The sequence below is a fragment of the Amblyomma americanum genome, chromosome 2 (genome assembly GCF_052857255.1).
Source record: "Amblyomma americanum isolate KBUSLIRL-KWMA chromosome 2, ASM5285725v1, whole genome shotgun sequence".
Classification (NCBI taxonomy): Eukaryota; Metazoa; Arthropoda; class Arachnida; order Ixodida; family Ixodidae; genus Amblyomma; species Amblyomma americanum.
In genome coordinates this window covers 4,972,944-4,996,405 of record NC_135498.1, presented here as the reverse complement: position 1 = coordinate 4,996,405, position 23,462 = coordinate 4,972,944, and the positions used below count along the sequence as shown (strand labels likewise).

At 47.2% G+C, this 23,462-nt stretch overlaps 1 protein-coding gene and 1 long non-coding RNA gene across 2 annotated transcripts; both read right to left on the bottom strand.

The window, feature by feature from the left end:
• Window positions 1–6,743: 6,743 nt before the first annotated feature.
• LOC144120457 (solute carrier family 35 member G1-like) lies at window positions 6,744–8,800 on the bottom strand. The gene is made up of 2 exons (XM_077652865.1): window positions 7,330–8,800; window positions 6,744–6,893 (listed from the first exon to the last, which is right to left on the bottom strand). The coding sequence occupies exons 1-2, from the start codon at window positions 8,743–8,745 to the stop codon at window positions 6,744–6,746; spliced, it is 1,566 nt and encodes a 521-aa protein (XP_077508991.1). The 5' UTR covers window positions 8,746–8,800.
• Window positions 8,801–11,820: 3,020 nt separating this feature from the next.
• LOC144118325 (uncharacterized) lies at window positions 11,821–22,222 on the bottom strand. Its single transcript, XR_013312011.1, has 6 exons — window positions 22,113–22,222; window positions 20,504–20,580; window positions 17,887–17,931; window positions 17,120–17,143; window positions 13,992–14,012; window positions 11,821–11,898 (listed from the first exon to the last, which is right to left on the bottom strand). It is a non-coding gene; the product is annotated as an uncharacterized LOC144118325 (long non-coding RNA).
• Window positions 22,223–23,462: the final 1,240 nt, after the last annotated feature.

Here is a 23,462-nt window from a genome sequence, read left to right as displayed (position 1 = left end):
GGTCCTCAAAATCCTTGAATTTCAAAATCCCATTATCTGAGCCCTTGAAATTGAATTTTTTTGATCCCTTGAAAACTTTTGAATATCTCCATCATGAAATGCAAATCCTGATAAAAAAAGGCCGCCGCCGTCTGGAAAACAATAAGTAACAAGCGTTAGCTATTTGGTTTACTAGATGAAGAATGTGAAGAAGAACGCGCCACTCGTGTTGAGAAACGGAATGTAATATCCTTTGAAACGGGGTTGATTGTCACCATGCTCGGCTATGCGTGCACACATGCTGCCTAGCGGAACGACCGGCGCCTAGCGCCATCTATCAGAGAAATTACGATGCACGTCTACCCATTCTCGAGCTGCACGTCCTTAAGTTACATCCCAATTGGAATTTGCTTCGTTTGGGGGGTCAAGGTGGGCCTAAAATTCGGCTTGCAGCGCAATATCGTAACATTTCAATTAGTAATTGAATGTATACAATGTTTACCTATTGTTTATTTGTGGGTTTATTTCTATACCACAACCCATAGGGTTTTATTTGCCTACCAAATTTGGTATACAACTGTCCTCGGATGGGTGCGCATTGTTGTCTGAGTAGATATAGTGGAACGAATGTACTCAGCGGCAGCGAATGTCCGGACATCGTAGAGTATCTGTTACGGGTCCAATTTGGACTTATTTTTGGAAATGTGGCACAGAGTTTGAAGGATGCTTCACTCCTGCCACCGGTTGGCTTGGTATTGCACTACCTGCTGGATCGGCCTTGTCTTTAGCGCGTCTTTACTATCCTGTCTTTCTATCCCATCTTTCTACTCTCCTACTGTCTGCACATGGTAGCGATTGTGGCTCGTCTTGAGCCAGTGAGCAGGCCTGTGCACTTTCCTTTTCTTTCTTCCTGGCAGCAACAGACAGACAGACAGAATGTACTCATATATAGCGATCCCATAATGGGACAGTTTTCCTACCCGTTTTGGGATATTTTTTGGTGTGGGGAGGGGAGGGGGGGGGGGGGGGGATGAGAGGGCACAACCAATTTTAATGGCCATCTTGGATTCTAGAAACTGAAATTATGCCGCCGTTTTCTCCCCTGACGTCATGCTCACATACTTCCACCTCTATCCACCATATTGGACCATGACCTCATCATTGGCATGCGGCAGGTGGTTGCTTCTACAGTGCTATTGTAGATGGTGCTTACAAGTCTCAATGCGAGATGCGCTGTTTTGTAGTTGCAGCCACAGATGGCGCTTTGATCTCAGGGTGGTAGGAGACCTCACGAAATCTCGAAACGTGATGAGTAGTTGCTGCCACAGATGGCGCTGTGATCAAGAGTGGTAGCAGACACCATGAAATCTCGAAACATGATGAGTAAGAGCTAACGCTCTTAAAAACTCAATAAACACATAAACACAGACAATTATTTTCTCTGCACACACATATTTCTACTTAACACCCCAAAATTTTCATCAGCTTTGTCTAAGTTTGGAACACGGGCTTTAGATAGCTAACCACATTGAGGCCACTGCTGTTTCTGCCTGTCCTACTTCCAACTGCTAGCAATGCTGCGGTATTGTGTCCTAGTTTCAACTGCTAGCAATGCTGCGGCATTGTTTCTTTGTGCACAGACACTTGGCACTTTCAGTCCAGAGGCTTGTTAGATCTGCTGAGCATTCATGTAAGTTCTCTGTTAGTGAATGCACGAATTTCAAATCGCTTGGCTCATTAATAAAGAGTAGAGTGGACAAGCAAAAAGAAATAAACAGTGATTATAAAGGCTGGGTTGCACCGGATGCTACGGATCACATCACCTCACCTGCGTTATTGACGCCAACTCTTTGAAAAATGCGGCCAAGTCTAACACCTAAGATTTGTTGAATGCCATTAGACGGATCTCAAAGCTCAAAGAGCTCTCGCACTTTTCGTAGTATTTTATTATTTATTCTTAAAATACCTGCAGCGCCACTAGGGCATTACGGGGCGCGGGGAATAAAACTTCATAAGACAACTTCACAGTGTTATAGCAAACTCCATATGATAACACGTTCCAGTCGCTACTGGTTTGTGTTTGAACAAATCTGCAGTAGTAGTATGGTCAAACCTTAAACTTGTAATCATTTCGAGAAGAAATTTAATGCAGTTGCTGTAATTTGAAGCACTAGTTTGTGTTTTATTGTGATAAATGCTAAAAGACAATTCAAGCCCTTGGTTTTTCCTTTGTTCATTCAAAGGGTACCAGCAAAGTGCTTTCTTATTGGTAGCGCTGAGAATTCTGCCAATTTTCATTCAACACAACTTTTTTTTTCTTCGAAGTGCAGTAAAAATAGTTCAATTGTTCGAAAAAGCTTTCATGTCATAAAATTGTGACTTGCAGCATCGCGTCAGGTCCGTTAAAGCTCCAGAACGGCCTTGAAGGACCTTGGATATCCTTGAGAAATTTTCTATCGAGCCTGTACGAACATTGGCTGTTAGATTTAGTTACTAAAGTGCATCAGATTGTGCCTCATAATTCTGCAACTTAGAAATTTTCGTGTCATTTAATTATCGAGGGAATCCAGAGCCACCCTTCAAGCAAGGCGAGTTAGTGCATACAGGGTAGACATCCACACCCTTGTCTACAGGGATCGGGAGGTGAACCTACCGTTAGCGCCTCGGTTCAAAGGAACATCACATCCGACTGACAGCTGCATTCGCTACCAGGCACTAGTAATGGGCTGCTCAAAAAATCAAAAGGGTTCTCTGCTAACACTCGGATGAAATTCAGCATGAAGCTAAGCATTTATTGGGTGCATCGGAGAAGGCCTGAATTGGCTCTCAAGCACAGCCTCCTCTATGCTCCTAGAAACCTGAACCAGTCCCACCATAAAGAGAAGAAATAATACAATTTTCAGGAAATATGAAACTTGTTAATATTGAGTGTGGAAAATTAGAGCAAAGGCATGTGCTGGGGAGCAGGTAAGTGTGATGCATTGCACCGAAAATGCAGTACCAAAACAGTGAAGACAGGCTCACAGCTCCTGCTTGTCCCAAGCTTTATTGGACTGATTAAAATGTTTCATTTTGTGTGTGGGCGTCATACTTAAATTAAAAGGTCCAGAATTTTGATACCTGAATTGTTTAATGAAGTTGAGTTCGTTTACTGTTGTGATTGGCTACAGAAGCAATACAGGACGCCGCGTACCATGGCCCAGTGTTAACAACTGCTGCTTTTGTAGCGATAGATACATTACGGTAGCATTTTGAGCCTTCAGCGTGGCGGCGCCGCCACGCTGTCACGTGGCGCGGAGCAGCTGTCGGTGGCGCAGTGCCATGGCTGATCACATGACCAAGTCCCACTCGGCCAGCTGTAGCTATTGCGTCACTCCAGGTTTAACCAGAGGTAAACCACCGGCAATTTTTTTTTTTTACTTGTATCCTATTATAGTAGGATACAATACAAAACCAGCAGTTCACGCTGGGGTCACGATCCGCTGACGGCGAGGTTGACTGGGCCAATCATATCGACCTTTACCTTTTGGAATGAGAATTTTTTCCACATGAGCAGTATTATCAACTGGTACCCTATTCGCCTGACGCTTCACCGCCCGGACTCGACATTCTGGTCACAGAATCGAATATATCTGCCTCCATTCCCGGCTAATAGAAAATGTATTTTATTTGGGCTTTAGTTTTGTGAAAGCCAAGATGACCACCCCACAGGGATTCATGCGCAAGACTAAGCACAGCACTACGACGCGTCTGTCGTAGCATCAACTGCTGTACCTTTTTTTCCCGAGTACTTGACCTGTGTGATTGAAAAAGCCGTCCACTATGGTCATGTCTGCCTTGCCCTTTTTTTGCGCTCTGCCATGCATGCCAGAGCGACTCGTCGTTTTGTTGCTTCATACAAAATTTTTCTTTCTTGGGTTATTGTGGTTTCCTGGGTCGGAGTTTTCACTTGTTCTGTCACTCGTGAGGTGAGTATGTCAGGAGATGTAGTGTCGATGTCGCACTCCTTCTGTATCGATTCCACATCGTCGACCTGGTTGCCTGCTTGAAGGGACCTCCACTGCCCATACGCCAAGCTCTGTTTTACCCAACTCCTGAAACTGAACCTATGTGTCAGCGGATATTAGAATGTCGGTATGCGAACCCTTATCTGTAAGCATCAACGTCCACCTTCTTAATGATGTTTCTCGGAGGAGGGACAAAGGCACGAGTGCCAACTTGGCAGCAACTTTCTCACCTAATGCGGAAAAGAGGCCGATGCTCCCGCGCGTAGTGATGAGCTCTTGCGGAGTGCCGTTATCTCCGCTCCTGTGTCCACCTTGCCTTGACAGCCAAGTTGTTTCACTGTCTGCAGGTAGCGTGTGGCATCTAATTTGCTCGCTGAAACGCGCCTCCAGCTTGTCGCTGCAGGCTTGTGCCTCCTCCGCTTTGGTGTCGCCGTGCGGGAACGGGCTTTCCGGTGCGTAATGATTCTACGCAATCATCGGTAGCCCCAAATTCTTTTGTTGCACTGTAATGAGTTTTGGTTATCCCTTTAGGGTCTACACCTCAAGGGCTGCTCGCGAATTCCTTTGTCCGCCGCCTCGTAAAATGTTTGAAACATACTAGCCAGTTCACCCGCCCCAAGGCAATTCTCTCACTTGCGTAGTTGTATGTATATCGGAGCCTCTTCGTTTAAGCTGGCTTTCAGATGGTCAGACAATTAAGTAGTGCAATCAACTATAGTCAAAAGTTGCGAGCTTGCACGCTTCTGTATAGAAATGAACGTAACTATGTAAGCGCGTAACGAACGTTCTCCAGGCCTTGGTCTTCGTGGTCAAAAATCGTCTTTGATATTCGGCTGCTGACAGCCTAAGCTTGTCGAGTTTATATATATATATATATACGACAGACATCAGCTTGTAATCGCGATGTTGTTCTGGGGTAAGACAGGTCGAGAGGTAGACTACCCTCTCTGCAATTGTGGGGAACACGTGTACAATTTGGCCCTATAACGCTTTCAGTACTTTGAATGCTTTCAGCGAGCTCTCAGCCGACCAGATGGGACCCTCCCCGTCCGTTCGGCGCTTGAGGCGAATGGACATGCTGGCATGAGCTCCGTGTTTCGACAGCGATAATTTGAGCCGTCGATCTCGAATCTTTGATGAATCGGACTGCAGAATCCGTGAGAATGACGAACACACCAAATTTCGGGGCGTCTGTCTTTCTCCGCATTCTCGGATGATTGTAGTTTTCCCGACCATGGAGGAAGCTAAGCCTGAGGCATACTTAGCCGAAGGAGGCAGCGGCGAAGCATCCGGCGCAGAAGTGCGTCAACACCTGCGCCCAGAATATAAAAAATGTAGGTTGCACGGAGAGCTTTTAAATTTGACGCGAATACCCACAAAGGCCATCTATATGATCTGTTGCACTAAAATGTACCCATCGAAATCATTTCAGGGTTCTTTTAGCCAATCCAGTACGTCCCTTCCTGTCCTGCTTCCTGATAGCCGTATCCTCTGCGAAATCGATTGGTCTTCAATAATTTCGTTTACAGTGTTGTTAATGCCCATGTGTAGTAGTCTTTCTGTCCCCGCGTTCACTGGGATAACATGCTCTATTATATGCTTTCGTATTAGAACGTCCAACTTATTCTTCTAACTTTTCTTCCATTTCAGATATGGTGCTGCGTATAAGCGATCCTGCTCACAATAAGAGCCTGCACTAACTTGATGGTGTCTTTTTTCTTAAGTTCATGGTTGTGGTTTGATATCCAACTGATCATTCTCGCCACCCGCGCTGCCTCCTCGGCCCTGCCCGGACCGTCCATAGAGGCGCTACTTGCTCAACGTATGCTAACGGGAAAACATTGCGCTCGCCGAGCCGAACAGCAGCGGGAACGCCACCGTGGGGATGTCTTTTCACTTATTCACGCTAAGCAGCAGCTTAGCTGATATAATTTATTTTTACCTTGTTTGGTTGTTTCCTGTAGATAATTGTAACCTCGCAACCAAGGTTTCTCTGTAGCTGACGCACCGACACCCGTGCATACCACACGGGCTGATCAATCTTAAAAAGTTAACGTTGTCCAGTGCTCGCTTTTAGAGCAGCACGCTAGGAGTAAAGTGGCTCCGGCGTCTCTGCGGCTTGCGTCTGGCAGCATTAGCCGAGCAGATTGTGACACGAGTGTGTCGCCCAGTTCTCCACAAACACAGTGCTATATGCATGCCGACACTTGTGGTCCTGGGCTGGTAAGAGAAACGGCCCAGATTCAAATTTTTGGCGATGCAGGTTCACCTAGTACCTGCTCGGGTTGACATTCGTGATTCCGCAAATTGCACATCGCTCCGCAGATCTGCGGGCCTGTGCATTTTTCATGCGTGGAAATTATTTGGGGAAAATCACTGCAATTGTATGACATTGGTTGCGGTAGGGGGATCGGTCTCTCTTGTATGGTTTAACAAAACTTTCTGCTGGGCAGCTGTGAAACATGTCAGCGCGAAAACGGCGGCAGCACAGATTGAGTACAGCCTCGTCTATGGGTGCTTTCGTCCTCTTCTGGGCAAATGTCTGTTTGCCCAGACATGTTGTTTGCCGCATGCAATTTGCAATACAGGTAGTCACCGCCTGGTTACGGCCAATCCCCCTTATGGGTATGTGCCATTTTATGAGGCAAACAACAAATGTCTGTCGTGTTTTCGCGCTGACATATATTTTATGTCGACTTTACTGGGCTTTTCAATAAACTCTGCAAGAAAGGAAACTCGGAGACAGCTTTCTTTGCCTTAAAGAAGGAACCGTAGCCTGTGCCTGAGCACAGTTCCAGGTGTGGCAGCTTGGGCAATCTTGCGGAGGCCGATGATCAAGACACCTATAAGCACAAAGGTGCCGCCGAACATGCTGAACAAGTCTGGGTACACGTTCAGGAACACGGCCTGCGTTAAGAAGTTGAACCTTTGTACCAGTGCAAGTGCTTAGAAGCAAATGAACAGTGTAGTGAGAACTAATGCAGCGCAAACAGGGATAAGAAAAGGGAACACACGGGTGCTGTGCTCCCACAATGGAGCAATCAGCTATTCTTGTAAACAACGTAGTCATCGTGGCTGCTGTGAAAATAATTTCAGCAATTACTCTGACGAGTTATTCGTACTGAAGAAAGCTAAGGAGACAAGAATGGACAGCTTCGTAGCTGCACGCCAGGTAGACTTTTCAGCTCAAACTAAAGAAAAAGTGCAGTGTACTCGAAAAATCCTGCTCTTTTTCTCACGTCTGCTTCCCATGAAGAACTGAACGATGCATTGTTTTTTGCTACTAGTGAAAGCAGTTTATGAAAAACAGATACGATGAGCTTTCCTTTAGAGCCTAACATACCTGCATGACGAATCCAAAGATGACATCTGACGACGTCTTGACTATGGTGACCACCGATGCATTCTCGATCTGAAGCGCCTTGGTGAGAAACATTTGGACGGCGAAGGTGAGGTGCGATATGAGCAACAGGTAGCCAATCTGCGAGCCATCGTAGAAGATCCTCAGCCGACCCATGGCGATGGACACGAAGGAAACGAGCAACATCGAGAGACAGCCGTAGTGGAATACCACGACGCTCCGCGACACGCCCTTGATGGCTCGGATGCATACGGTGGTGACGCCGTTGAGGACGGTGTGGCTGAGGCCATAGGCGATGCCGATGTACTGCTCCTCGGTGAAAGAGCCCCCCGCTGTGGCCAGAAATGGCGGCTTCACCACCAGAGTGATGCCCAATATGGAGAGGGCGACGGCTGCCCCCTGGGTCCAGTGGCAGGGCTCCGCGAGAAACAGGCTCGCCGTGATGGCAACCATGAGGGGTGTGAGGCTGGTGATGATCGAGGAGTCTGCGATGGTCAGGTAGGACAGGCTGGAAAGTCTCAGCGCGGCAGCGCCTAGCGAGAGGATGGTCCGCACGATGAGCAGCGGCTGGGCGCTGCTTGGACCAAACGGTTGCACCTCTTCTGTGGCCGCCGGAAGGATGCCGATAAAGACTCCGAACGCCATGAAGGTGAGTACCTCCAGCGAGCTCACGGACTCCAGACGCTTGATGATGACGTTGACCAGGGACAGGACGGCGCTAGTACCGGCCGCCATCAGGATGCCCAAGACAAAGGAGTGGTGGGCGCGGCCCCTCTGACGCAGCACGGTGCTGCTCTCGGTGGTGCTGGCTTCGGAAGGCTTCGGGGGGCCGGCAGCGCGTGTGCGCACCAAGTCGAACATGCTCGCGGTGCCCGCGATTGAGTTGCGCAGTGTTCGCAGGGAGGTTAGAATGCGCAAGGAGTCGCGCTCCTTCGAGATGTTGCCGCTGCTCGGCGAGTGCTTCCTGTCCTTGTTCCGCTCGGAGGAGCTGCCTGGCGGAGGTTTCGTGTCCGTAAGCTGCGCGCCGATCGACGCCTTGGACTCGTCCACAGAGCGGTCGGCTTGCGGTAACGTAGGGGTCGAGTCATCGATGAGCGACAAGCTGACCTCCCGTGCCCTGCCATTGCAAGAGGCACCTTCGTGTACTTCCATGGCTTGTCCCGGTGCCGAAGCCGCGGCGCGAGTGGGCGGTATGCCACGCTTTTCGAAGCCTGGAATCCTGGCTCTCTCTTGGAACGCAGAGAGAAAACTAAGAGGTCCTTGTAGTTTCCGACCCGCTGGCGCGAGATCTAGACGCGAGAATGGTCTTCTTCCTTGTTTTCTTTGTCGGCCTTGGAGGAGGAGAAACAACTTTAAGAAAATAACAGTATTCTTTGCCTCTGCAATAGGTATATTCATGCCCTATACCAAATAGAAAAAACTTGCATGGCCTGTCCCCGACAGCCAGCCAAGGCGTCCGTGGCCCGAGCTCGGCAAAGCAGCTCGGGCCGTGGTTGGAGATTGACATTGGCCTTGCATGAGCCGATCACTGCTTGCCGACACTGGGCCATGCTCAGCCCTATGACGGCCTAACAATAAATTACCTTTTTATACCTGATAGTACTTGAAAAGTATTCGCAGCCTAATTTGAATTTTCTGTAATTTAACGAAAAAAAAAAAGACCGCAGCTTATCACAATAGAGGTGTTTGGCCCAGTGAAGACATTTGCTGGTGAAATCTGAATAGTGGTCACACTGGTCACAAACATCAATGCCTGACGTCAAGCAGATGCGACACGCAGACCAAGCACTATGGGCTCCGTGCGCTGGTATGGTGGCGCCAGCAGCGACCACATCGCCAGCGCCGCCTCGTGGCACTCGCCGCGTTAACCGGACGCTCAGTCACGGCCGGTCTCTCGAAGGGAGAGCGCGCGCGCCCTACTCGAGACTGGCCGTGGTGGTCCTGCGCCTTCCTCCATGCTCTTGTCACTTTCCGACGCTGAAATGTCGGCGCCTATCCGCCGGCCCCGCCCACTCGGCTCCTCCGCCGGCTGTTGACGCGCGCGGGAGTTCCCTCCGGAGTAGTGTGTGTGTGTGTGGGGGGGGGGGGGGGGGGGAGCTTCCGTAGATCAGTGGAGCAGGCAGTAGAGCACAGCAATGGGACATCGCGCCAGTAAGGAAAGAGGAAGTAAAGAAAGCCTTAGCAGCAATGCAAAGGGGGAAATCACCTGGCGAGGATCAGGTAACAGCAGATCTCTTGAAGGACGGAGGGGAGATTGTGCTAGGAAAACTAGCCACTCTCCATATACTTATAATATTATAACCAGAACAGCGCGCACTAAGACACGGACACGAAGGGAGACACGACACACACGAGCGCTGACTTTCAACTGGTGTTTATTGTTTGGAACGAGGCATATATACAGTTCCAACAACACAAGGAAACCAAACCATCCATTCATAGTCAATTCATGCATGTCGCACTGAACAAGGATGATAACAACATTATCATTTTCCCTTCGCTAAAAATGCCAATTCTTTAGGACTGTGATAAAGAGGGGCTACTGACGCATGCGTCATTAGACCAGGCGATGTGCGCTGCTTCGATTATTTCGCGTGTTAATTGGTCACTGTGTTTACTTAAAATTTGTGTGCTAGTGAAGTCAGGGTGGCAAGTTTTGCTTTCACAGTCTACAATGGATCCCGAGGTGCCCTTTTACTGTGTTATGCGCGTTGTTATTGTGCTCCTTCAGGCGTTCATTGAGGCATCTCCCCGTCTGACCCACATACAGCTTGCCGCATGACAATCCCTTATGAACTCGGGCGTACCAGAAGCTTGGAAGAACACTAACATTATCTTAATTCATAAAAAGATGTCAAAGACCCAGGTACGATAATTAAAAAGTTAATTAGTGGTTTTTTGTCAATTACAGGGGGAATTAGAGGGTTTTGCTGCATATTGTGTCCGCCGGGACAGTGTGTGTGATCCTGCACCTATTTTTTTGCTATATTGAACCCAATATTTTCAAGAATTTTTGAGTGTTTGCTGAAACACCCGCTTTCGGTGACTTGGCTGCCTTCGCACGCACGCACACACACACACACACACACACGAGAGAGAGAGAGAGAGAGCAGCACGATCTTGGCGCGCAACTGCGTTAATCACGTGGTTTATTTTATATTTCGCGGACTTCCTTTGGAGTTAGGGGAAAAAAGCCACAGGGGAAGGTTTCCTATCATAAATGATGGAATGGGGGTTTCTGAAGGTGCTCGACAACTCTTCAAATGCAATTTATTGTCCAAAGTCAATATTCATTAACTTAGGGAATCAAACTTAATTAACCTAGTAATTAACTGCGAAATAAAAATTGTCTGTAGTGCGCAAGATGGCTGTCACCAATATGCAACTTGTTTCACTCGCCTGTGTCTAATAATTTATTTTTATATACGATAATATATTGTAATTTGTAGTGCATAAAATGAAGCAGGAATTCAGGGAGCCTAGAATACTATATTTGTTCGAGAGCGGTTGAGAGGGCGAGCGGGAGGCAACCAACCGCTGCTTATCAACCAACCTTTACTTCACACAATGAATGCGTAGACGCCCCCCCCCCCCCCCCCCCCCCATTCTTTGCAGAATCGATTCAATGCGGCGTGCTTCGTGTATGGAATGGAAACTCAAGGAAACCGCGCACACGATTATCACAGTGTGGAACAGAGCCCCATCTAATCACAGTGCAAGCTTTTGTGACAGAGCTTCATCCGGACCACGCGGGCGACTTCAGTAGGATTCGATCGATAAAACGAGCGAGCTGGGGCTGCGGAAGCGACTGCGTTCGTCACGTCACTGGTGCGGTGACCAACATTTGTTTCTCAATCAGCCGTAGTTCTGCTTCTAACGCGTGTATAAATTAAATGACTAGAATTTGGTTGCGGCGCCTATCGGCTTTGTTCAATTTCCATTTTTGCATCCAGCTTATGCACCCGCCGCGGTGGCTCAGTGGTTAGGGCGCTCGACTACTGATCAGGAGTTCCCGGGTTCGAACCCTACCGCGGCGGCTGCGTCTTTATGGAGGGAAAACGCTAAGGCGCCCGTGTGCTGTGCGATGTCAGTGCACGTTAAAGATCCCCAGGTGGTCGAAATTATTCCGGAGCCCTCCACTACGGCACCTATTTCTTCCTTTCTTCTTTCACTCCCTCCCTTAGTCCTTCCCATACGGCGCGGTTCAGGTGTCCAACGATATATGAGACAGATACTGTGCCATTTCCTTTCCCCAAAAAACCAATTATTATTATCCAGCTTATGCCGAATTTGTGGTCAAGTTAATACATGATCCTGCGTGCAGTTGGTTTCACATTGCACTGCCTCCAAGAGAACTTGTAATGTGTAACTGGCGATTGTCATGTGTATGACGAGGCAACTGACGGCTCAGAAAAGAAAAAGGCAGAGGAAAATACTTCCAGCCGCTTGCAATTTTCAAAATATTTATTAGAGCACAGTTCCGGAACATCATGACTATTTCAGCTGCTTTTCATTTGTGGCATACTAGCCATGCAGAGACGTCAGACATTTCTGCAATGAAAACAAACAAAAAATGAATGAATCGTTTGGGGTTACGAAACTCCAATGAATATGAAATTAAAGCTGAAAAGCAGTCTTAACAGCGGAAGTACCATCAGGATTTCAGTTTGAACTATAGTTGGTGAATAGACATCGTAGAGCGAATACAATGGCGCAATAAAACAGGGACAGGAACATGCAAAACACGGGACAGGCGCCAACTACCAAGTGATTTTATTATCTAGGAAGAACCGCTTATAACCACACGGGAGAGACAAAACATAGACGGCGTGGGAAAGGAGAAGCAGATAAAAAAAAAAAACTGGCATAGAATCGCACAGGAAGGCAATCTCTTCGTCTGTTGAAACCCGTATATGTTCGTACGTTCACAGAGTGCACCGCTGATGTCATCTATGTCACCCCTCTTAGATGCGGCCTAGAATATATAGGACAAACTGGGCAATGGTTCGATGATAGGGCGAGGCAGCACAGAACGCAGGTGAGGGCTGGATATCGTAGCCACATGGCGACACACTGCAGTACATGCAGATGTTATCCTGCTTTCAACAGAACCCGATTCATCGCTTGGTCGAAAGGTAATCTGGGAAGAGAAATAACAGAGGCATACCTGATTAAGCAGCGGGGCCTCGTGTGCGTGAGTAAGCCGTCTGTGTCCCTAACAGACGAAGAGGCTGTCTTCCTGCGCGGTTCTGTGCCAATTTTTTTTATCTGCTTCTCCTTTCCCACGTCGTCTGTGCTTTGTATATATTTGTGTCTCCCCCTGTAGTTATACGCGGTTCTTTCTAGATAATAAGATCACTCGGTAGTTGGCGCCTGCCCTGTGTTTTACGTGTTCCTGTCCCTGTTTTACTGCGCCGTTGTATTCCGTTCAAGAAGTACCATAAGCGAAGTTTTGGCTGTGTGTTGCGTGGTCTCAAAGAACGTTGCTTGTGAAAGGAAAGAATGGCGCATCTTTTAATGACATGTTATATGAGGTTAACGTTGTAGTACTTTTTGTTCTTTAGCTCCCTCCCAGTCAACCAGGTAGCAGCAGAGCGCTTAATTTAGGTCAGAACATCCTATGTCACTTTAGCAAGCCCTTCGTGCGTACTAGGGACATCTTTCAGTAGGCGTCTATGTCACACTTTTGATATGTAGAAAACGACGTGCTTAAATGGCTGTTCAAATAGCGGACTCAAATAAGTTAAAAAATAAACAACATGCCGCCATAATGTGAGTGGAGTGACAATTCAATGGAAAATTATTTTTCCGCTTCGCCCCACAGCATGTCCCTTCGATGAAGTAGATTAACATAGCGCAACGGAACGTAACAAGATAGAAGAAACAAGTAACAACAGGACGGGCGCTGCCCTGTGTTTCTTCTGTATTGTCCTCGTTCCGTTGCGCTGTGTTAGACTATTTCGTAGAAAGTATGAATCAACTAGCCCTCACCAGAATTGCCATTCGATGGTTGGCGATGAGGGATATACTTGCAGCAATCTGACCGAAGGGCCGTTTTTTTTTCGAGAGTGGTTCTATTATTTCTCAAAATATTTCTCGATGTCTGTTTTGTTAACTTAGTTTCTCTTTACTATTCTATTTCAACAACTGTTCAATCTTTTTCATTTCATAACAAGATAGGCGAGCTGTGTAGGAAATATAGCAGAAATAAAAGGAGATCACACACTCTAGTTCGACGTGAAGTTGGGGACACACATAAACACCGGAGAGAATTTGTTCAAAACAGGATAAATTTAGAGAGATCAGAAGCTGGGCGTATAGAATTACGACCATAAACATTTGCGGCGTTGGGTTAACGGCTAAGGTTTTCTGCCAAGCTCGATGTCACAAGTACGGAACCCTACAGCGGCGGCTCAATTTCTATGCAGAGGAAATGTGAAATGTTCTTCTGTTATCAGCGTGGTCTTTCCAATTTGATCATAAACACTCTGCGCAACTGCTGGCGTAGCTACGCTCAGCAGCAAAAAAGTTAGTAACCGTAGACGAGGAATCAACCTAACGCACATAGTTGTATAAGCTGTTTGAGCAGAGTAAATTCGGTCTCAGGCGATCAATACCAGTTACCGACAAAGATTAATACTTACCCCTTCTTGCGGAGATAATTTCTTGAAAAGGGAAATAAATAAAGAAAAGCATGGAATGCGTTAGCATCAGAACACAAGTTGGCTTTGTTTGCAAAAAATAGTTATATTTTTGTAATCGCATCAATTAAACAGTATAGATCGTCGCTTCGAGACGACACTGCTAGTACACATAACGCAGGAAATAAAACCTGCTGAAAAATGTCGCACCAGCTAACAGCGCGCGTTTAAGCCTCGTTGTTAGCACCGACTTCTTCTGCATGCTTCCACTTAAACGCAATCACTAATTAGGTGCAAGGGACGAATTTGGTAAAGCACCCTGGACAGCTGCAGGCGAATAAATGTAAGGAAGCAAGCAGACGAAAAACCAGCACACTCTGTCTACGTACAGAAAAAAAAAAACCATACCAGTGAACAAGGCAAAGTAGCCAGCAGCCTCATAAGAGGTCAAGTACCCTGCTAGGGGCCTTCAACATGCAGAGCTCGTTGCTAAAATAAGCACGAACCCAAGCTGACTATGCCGCTGTTCCCCACAGACGTTTAGTCTGTCGCTAGATTTTCTGAGCATCTAGTGGTGCCTGCAGAGTACTTACTGTTCATTGTGACGATAAGCCCAGGAGTTATATATGAACACTGCTATTCGGTGCGACGCTAGTGTTTTAGGCGGCATAAATTAAGGGGCAGGATGCGGTGTGCCGAAAACGGGAGGGGAGCTTATGGATACAGCAAACAAGTCAAAAGTACAAGACACAACTCAGGTGTTCTAACAAAAGTCCATGCGGTCACGAAAATGAGGTGCAGTCAGCCGGACAATTGGGCGAACTTGGGTCCACAAAATGAGGAGAACTCGACGACGGCGATGATGACGTGCATACTTGGCGATCGTTGGGAACGGAATGAAACCGGCTTGTGCTTGGACTTGATTTAAACATGCGTGCTTATGAGCGAGAGTGCATTGGGGAATTACTCATGCGTGGTATCACTCGTTAACTAACACATCAGATCGTGAAAACATATGCTACCATAGATAATTCGCCCTGTGGAGCCAAGCCGGAAACGGTAACAATAAGCGCCTATTCAAAGAGTAAGAAAGGAAAACCTGTGGGTATTTATGTTTTGTGTGTAAGCGAACTTTGAGAGCGTTCACCAGCGCCACGCTCGTCCATAGCGGTGGACGTAGCACGTCCTGTAATACCGCGAGTGTGACGTATAACGTCATCTAATGGAGAGGTCGGAAACTGTGCGACAGCACTCTTATGCTACCTATGGCATCAAGACTGCCAGAACCGATACCCCCATTAAAAATTAAATGAATACGAAAAAAAAAATACGGCACCTATGAGCCGTAAAATAGGCGCTGATTACCTGCTGCTGTTTGGAAACGCAAAAAAGAAAATATCGAACATCTCTCGTGTGTTTTAGACGGGATATACGTGTAAAACAACTGCGACAGATAATATGTTGCTACTACCTGCAATGCCATATGCCAAGTTTTGCAGCGCACATGCGATTGCAAAGCATGGGGATAGGCTGACGTGCTTCTCGAATTAAAAAAAAAAAGAGAATGGAGGCTTTCGAAATTCACAGGGGAGGTGAGAAGTTTGTGGCTCTGACGTTCGGCCGCTGAGTTCAAGGTCGCAGGATCGAATCCCGGCCGCGGCGACCACATTTCGATGGAGAATTGGAAAGTATATTCTTCGCGGTTCGGGGAACATTACAGAACATTACGTGGTCGAGTTTAATTGGGAGCCCCGTGCAGGATGTCTCTCATAGATCAAGTGCAGCTTTAAGATCTTCAACCACTGACAGCACAACGTAACACAGCTTAACATAACATAACATAACGTAACGTAAGGCGAGAAGTGCGTGAGCAGATATCTTAATCCCCTACTGTAAATTCGCATGTCCCTATATCCTGTAGATTCACCAACCGCTTTTCTAGATTGTGATGACTTTGATGTCTTTTTGTTTTGCTATCATTATTGCACTTTGTAGAAATATGAGTCGACATACGTGCAATGAAACAAGCAGCTGTAAGCAGCGCCACGTCTCTTCCTTTCCTTCCGCCTTGAGTGCCATAAATGCCACAGTCTCACACACGTGTCTACTTCCTGCTCGCCATCATTGGTGCTGGCGTCACTTAGCGCCTGTTGTGCCAGACAGAGGAGCGGAGCTGTGAAGCTGCTTTGTGCCTACGCACATCAAGTGCAGAACGCGGAAAAGCAAAGGCGAAGCCGGAGCTAGTTACTGTCTGGGCTGGAAAACAGGAAGTCATTTGATAGAGGGATAACATGAGGGCATAGACATTTCCTTCCTTCAAGGGTGCGCTACTAGCTTTTCTTGTAAGATCGAGCGAAATTTGTAAGACTTCTGCGTAAGTGCTCCTCGTGATTGGTCACAGCTAGTGAGGCAATAGCCTGTCGTAACAACCAAGGTTGTTAGGACAGGCTATACCACCTCAATGCCAACCTGCAGGCCATCGCCTCGCCAGCGTTATCATACGCCAGAAATTAGTGTTCGTAGCGAAAAGAAGGTCATATTTTTTCTTTACATCAAATCGCTCCCCTCTTTCCTTCCTTCTCTTTGTCGCCTCCCTCTCTCGCTCTTATTTCCGCTTGCCGCAGCACAGGTGCTTCAGGCTTCGAAGGCAGATGCCGCGACTTGCAACATCTTTTTCTTCAGTTTTATTTATTTTTTGCCGATAAACCACTAATAATAACAATAGTGAAGAGAATGCTAGCGAATATCTGGGCCAGGTTATGAAAAAGCTATAGTACCGACACCATTTATTATGGGCGCATTTTTTCTCGCGTGAAAAGCCGTGCCAGCTTCGGAAGGAGCAGGCGAGTTCGTTAGTTTTGCTTCCGATGTGTGATTCAGCACACCTTTGCCCGAAGGTCTTGGATGCACCCGAGAGGTGCAGCCTTCTGTTTATTAACGGCAGCAGCAAGTGTTGAATACAAATGACGGAAGCCATTTTGTTGCTTGCGGGGAATATATCCCACACGCCACAGACAGAAATATCCAATAGAAACAGTGGGCACCGTAAACCACGTTCAGCAAATTTATGCGCAACTTGTTTTGAGCGTGGAAAAGTGCGTCAGTGGAAAAGAAAAGTGCGATAAACTCACCATGCTTTCCATCATGCACGTCATCTGTAGTACGTGGGCAAAGCAAGAGCGAGACATCGTTAACAGGCATGCAGAGAACAAACCTAACGGTGGGCAGTCAAAGAGAAAATGAGATTCAGAAAAGTTTACGGTACGCAGACAAAAATGCGCTTTCAGCGGCTAATCTTCACACTGCCGGCTGTGCAGCTGCCCTTCACTTAGGGATGAATGACGCATGGGGCTAATGGGGGGAGGGGGGGGGCGGAGGAGATCAGGCAAAACCCCATTTTTTTGACGAAAAAAGTCCAAAAGTACGTGCATACGATGAGGCACCCCACAACAAAAGTTGCCCTTAAATCCGCCCCTGGGCTTAAGTTTAAAAGCCAGCGTCTCCTAGAAAGACCGAAGTGAAACAGGAAATGCAAAGGTAGAAAGTAAAAAGTCAACTAGACCAGCGCACATGATGTGTTAACGCCGTATTGGTTGCTTCCGGGAAAGAAGCAAAGTATTTCAATACACTTCGATTCTGAGCGTCATGCCCAGTTTGACAATCCGCCGTTTTCAAAAAGAAGAACTTGACGCATTGACTCGAAAGCGGTAGTATAACTGTATAGAGGCAGGGAAATTAATCGGGAGAAAGGAAGTGGTAAGAAATTCCAAAACATGACCTGCAGCTTTAATTTCAGTTCAGACATATGGGAGGAGCAAAAAAGCAACAGCGGTCACGCAGTATCCAGATTTCCAGAGCGGCTGCTCACAGAAGTGGAAACAGAAGTTTCTATACGTACGAGAGCCTTCTGGTCCTTGATCTTGTCCTTGCACGACATTCCGGCCTGTAGCATATTGCCAAAATAATAGACATGAACAGGGGTGAAGCGAACTTTCAGGAAAAATTAACTGCCAGAATTTGAATGGCACTGAAGAGGTGGCTAAACGACCACCGTGAAGACGAAACGTGGAACGCTGCTTTTACTCTGGGGTACGGCTAACAAATGTATATTTGCCAGACTTGAAGCATCGTTTTGCTGTCATTTTCTGCATATGATCATTTACTACAGCTAGCCGCCGCGGTGGCGGTGTGGTTATAGCGCTCGGCTGCTGGCCCGAAAGACGCCGGTTCGATCCCGGCCGCGGCGGTCGAATTTCGATGGAGGCGAAATTCTAGAAGCCCGTGTACTGTGCGATGTGAGTGCATGTTAAGGAACCCCAGGTGGTCGAAATTTCCGGAGTCCTTCACTACGGCGTCCCTCATAGCCTGAGCAGCTTTGGACGTTAAACCCCCATACACCAAACCAAATCAATTTACTAGAGCTGAAATGCGCGACAACGCATAGCGGCTTCCGTACACATGCTGGGGTGCAATGGCTCCCCGAATTTCGGAGCAAGGTATACCGAGAAGCGCTGCTCTGACAGCATATATACTACCAGTGCTATCAGACACTGCATCGGAAGCAGCAAACAGCTTACTGGAATTGACAGGTAGAAGTAGTACTACCATTTTTAGGCGAAAAAAAAAAACAGTCAGTAAAAAAAAGACGAGGGACAAGAGGAGGAATGCACACAACTGCGACTGGACTAGCAACTGTGTTTTATTGAACGAGGCACTTTCCTAGTACGGCTCACAGGACATGCGCAGCAAAACTAAATACATCACCGGACAGTGACATCAAACAGATAAGCAGCACAACTATCGCCCGCGCACCAAAAACAAAACAAAAACAAATTCTTTGTCAAGGACGCGTGCCGAAGTTGTGCTAATGCGATCTTCACCATGCAATCCTAACGGTGTATTCTCTGCTGCCTGCAAGCTCTCGGGGCTGTGCCCGCGTATATCACGAGGCAATTCGAGAATTCCCAGTCGTCCGACGAAGCAAGAAAATGTTTTCACGAAATGTTCCACAGGCCTAGCGTATAAGTTTCCCCTCACCGGCCAAACAGGCCGGTGTATCAATGAACGGCTGCGCGAACATCACAACTCGTTGGGTTCTGCTGACGGACGAAACTTGCCTCGCCACTGTCGAGAGTGTGGCTGTTTGACAACGCTGTTTGACAACGCAAGCATTCTCCGCGGAACTGAATAACGCGAAATTTTGGAAGCCTACTACATCAGTTTGCATGGTGAAGATTCCATTAGCACAACTTCGATACGCCTGCTAGAAAAAGGACTTGTTTATACTTGAAAAGAACTTGTTGTGCTGTTGATCTGTTTGATGTCACTGCCCGGTGATGGATTTAGTTTTGTTGCGCATGTCTTGTGAGCCGTATTTGGAAAGTGTCTTGTTCAATAAAGCACAGTTGTCAGTCCAGTCGTAGTTGTGTGCATTCTTCCTCTTGTCCCTCGTCTTTTTTTTTACAGTTTTTTTCGCCTATGTACCAACTGGCCCAAATCTCAACTCTTTTTTAGTACTACCAGGCAGCACGCTTGCACTAAAGAAGAGCCACCTACAGCCGATATACCACTCAAGAATGAAGCTACAAAAGCCTCTCAAAGAAGCCCTTTTAACCTAGTGCGGTGTCAACCAATTGTGACGTCGCGGTCAACCGCCTTGCATCTGCAAGAGCCTAGCCTACCGTCATTGGATGAAAGGCCTCCTTTGGTTGGCATTTGCCACTTCGTTTTTTAGTTGTATTCAACTACAGAAGCATTGGAAAGAGCTAGCACTCGCGACAGCGTACTACCACCAGCAGTGCTTTATAGAGCAATCAAATAACAGAGAGCGCACTAGCACAAACAAATAGCATACCAGAAGTGGAAGATAAAAGTAGTACTGCTAGCAAGCGGCGTGGCAGCACCAGCAGATGTCTTGCTTGGATTAGAGGGTGAAAGTATCACTGACAGACAGCGATCTAGCACCAACACTTAATTAATACCAGAACGTGCGGATAGAACTGCTAACGCTGTAGTAGGCAGCGCATTAGCATTAGAAAACCGCTTGCAGGCTTAACAGCTGCACTAGGAGGCAGCACACTACCGCTGGATTATGACTATAGCTATCAAATTAGGTTTACAAGTCATTTGTTTCACTGTTCATGCTTACGCTAGCGCAAATGGTGCACTCGGTATTAGTGATGGGAGCTACGCGGCAGTCCTAGCTTGCAAGCGTTTCACTCTCGGGGAGGCCGTGCACTTGACCGGAGAACGGCTAAGCTCAGTGGGAAAGCAGGCGGGATCCTAGTAGCGCTGGGATTCGAACCCGGTACCTGAGGCTTTGTCATTGCGTTATGGCTGCGCCGCGTTGATATGGACATGAAATCTAGGGTAAAGCAGTGCGTCACTGCCTGTAACAGCAACTATATAGGAGATGCATTAGCAATAGTGCCGGTTTCACGTTGACTGATCTGCGGGGAGGTTGGCTCGCGTGGGGCTCGAAAATAGTAGGGCGCGAAAGACGGTTATGAGCTTACATTCTTTATTCTCTCCATCTTCGCTCCAACGTCTTTACCTTCCAAACACTGCAGGGCCTTCTGCACTTTCTTCATTTCTGTTGGCGAAGAAAGGAATATATATATATATATATATATATATATATATATATATATATATATATATATATATATATATATATATATATATATATATATATATATATATATATATATATATATATATATATATATACACGCGAGTGCTTGTTAAAAGCAGATTCCAAAGCATCCTATTTTTTTTTTTTGCACAGAACGTGCTTTATATGATATTCCAGGAAGCACAAAAATATTATGAAAACAAAAAAGAACAGAAGAACATGCTGTGCACGCGGGGTACGAGAGTAAATTGTACTGCCAGTGCGTTGATTTTTGCTTGACGGGCTACTGACGTTTAATGCTGCACGTCTTCATGTCAATCACGTTCGCAAACTTTTCATGCAGTAGTACTCATTCTTAGATCGCCATTAACGAACAAGGAGTGACCTGAAACTTTCTGTGAACATGTTTAGAAGGGAATGTCAGGGCTGTGGACAGTAAGAGCAATTAGCTGAATACAACATTATCCTGCCGGCGTTGTTGCTAGACTGGAAATAAGTGTGAGGAAACTTACCCTAATATTGGTAAAAAAAATATATCATTATTGTTCGCCGAAGGGTGAAGTGAAGCAAGTATTCATTCAGACCGAAGTACTTTGGAAGTAAATTGGGTCGTGAGTTCGGCTACATGACGGGAATAGTACAGATTTGATGTTTGCGTCGCATTTGTCCCGGGTCAACGTCAGGGTGTTGCATATTTAGCGTGCGGTCGATAGGCAATAACAGACCAGAAGAAGATGAAGTGCTTTTTGCAGGTGCTCAAAAATAGCAAAAATATTTTTTCATCATCATGATCACAGCCATGGTCAGCCCATAATTATCTCAATGACAGTGTGCTACGTATGGTTTCCTTCCGTGTTGCACAATGTAATGATTAAAAACGGTCGCCTATCGCTAACGATCGACAACGACTGTTTAATTTTATCCCAATAATGTCATTAGAATGGTGCGAAAAATATTCGTGTAGGCATCGGGGAACGGGCAGCACTGTAGCTTTGATTTTATCATGAGTAACAAGGCAGACATGACGCCCTGTATAACAGAAGAGGACAGAAGGCAGGGGGAGCACACAGGCGCGCTAAGGTGAATTTTACTGACAGCACGGGTGCATATATAGGGAAGCGAGTAGAAGAAATAAAATAAAAAAAAACCTTGATACGCAAGGAACGAGCGGAGTGCATCAGTGCGGCATAAGCTAATTTCATGCTCGTGGAGTTTTTTTTTTTTCCATTTACCGTGCACGCTTCTGTATGTATGCCTCCGCGCTGTGAATAAAATTCAGTTGATAGCGCCGCGTGGTGTACCTGTCTCATGCGCGCTTTTCGTGGATACAGGCAACCAGGAATCAGCTCTGTTGAGACCTCTCAAAGGTAGCGGCTTTGGTGCGGAGCCAACACGTGACAATGTGATGAGCCCGTAGAAAAAACAAAAACACGTGTAGTGCATGATGTTACCAATTCCCAGGCAGGTAGATGAGAGAAAAAAAGCTTCACCTTCTGGAGACTGGGCACCTGACTCGGCGACACACCAGATGAGCGCGAGGGAGCAGACACCCGTGAAGGCAAGCGCCGTCCTCATGTTTTCACGCAGGCTGGCGACGGGTGTGAAGAACGAACGAGGACAACGCGCATCGCAGCTATCGTTCCTTTTAAAGGCCCCGAAGAAAGCCCGAGGGTGATTACCAAACTGCGATTCACTGCACGCATCAGCCCCGCCCTCCCTCGTTCAGGCGTCAGTCAGGAGGCGCGTTTGCGTGGCAGGAGCCACGGGGCAGCGTGACTGACCGACGCCGATCCACACGCGGCCCGTAACTGCAGCCACGTGTCGCAGGCTGACTTCACTCCGTCGGGCAAAATGCCGTGCATTAAAGAAAAGTTGGCGGTGCCTTTGTGCCTGCTACCACAACGACTGAGGCTTGTGAGCTACCCCTGTTTGATTACTCAGAGGCAATGAAAGAAAACAGGAGAAAGAGGAGAGAAAAGCAACATGCAACACGCATTGCGCTTAGTTCTGTGCTACTCGCGAAGCCGTCTCGAGTCACTCGCAGCTTGGGCTGTGACGTCCGCTGTACGCTAATTCCCGAGATCCAGCGCTCTTGCCCGAAGCAGAAGAAAAAAAACGTTACTGTACATCCTTTGTACCCACACAGAGCCCACTCACGCTACGTGGGCGAGAACCAATAGGCCACTTTGTGTCGAACGAACAGCCGGCGTCCCAAGGAGAGGGTGATCAGAACACGCGAGTAGACGATAAGCGTGAAAAAAAAAAAATAAGCGTTTGGCTTCCAACAGAACCTCACGCTTGCGCTCTTTGGAGATGCGTCGCGTGCAGTTTTATTGGCGGCCCGCGATGTGCGCGTCCTGCACCCGAAGGAGTGTTGTTTGGGGAACGCAGCTGGCTGCAGACCTTGTGCCGTCACTTCCCACGCAGAGGCCGTGGAAGGCGGTGCTCTGGATGGACTCCAAGCGGGCGGGCAGCGAGACTGCGTTAAGTGAAAAGGTGTGCTTAAACGATGCACCGAGCGAATTCACAGGGAGATGGGTCGCGTGCTATTGTTCTGTCATCGTCGTTTTGGAAAGGGATTTACCGTGCTGAACAAAAACTAGAACTCACTGTTTGTCAGTAGTAAAAGAACCGGCGGCTGTCACGTTACATTTACCTTATGGCAACACTGTGCATAAAGTCTGACACACCTGTCTTGTGTACTGACGTCAAGCGGAACGAGTGGGGAGTAACGGCGATTGGGCGCCAGGTCCACAAACCTCCACTCAAATGTCTGGGAGTCTGGTTCTAAGTTGTAGGCGTGTATGTAAAGGTGCCGACAGGCAATGAAAGAAGGCGAG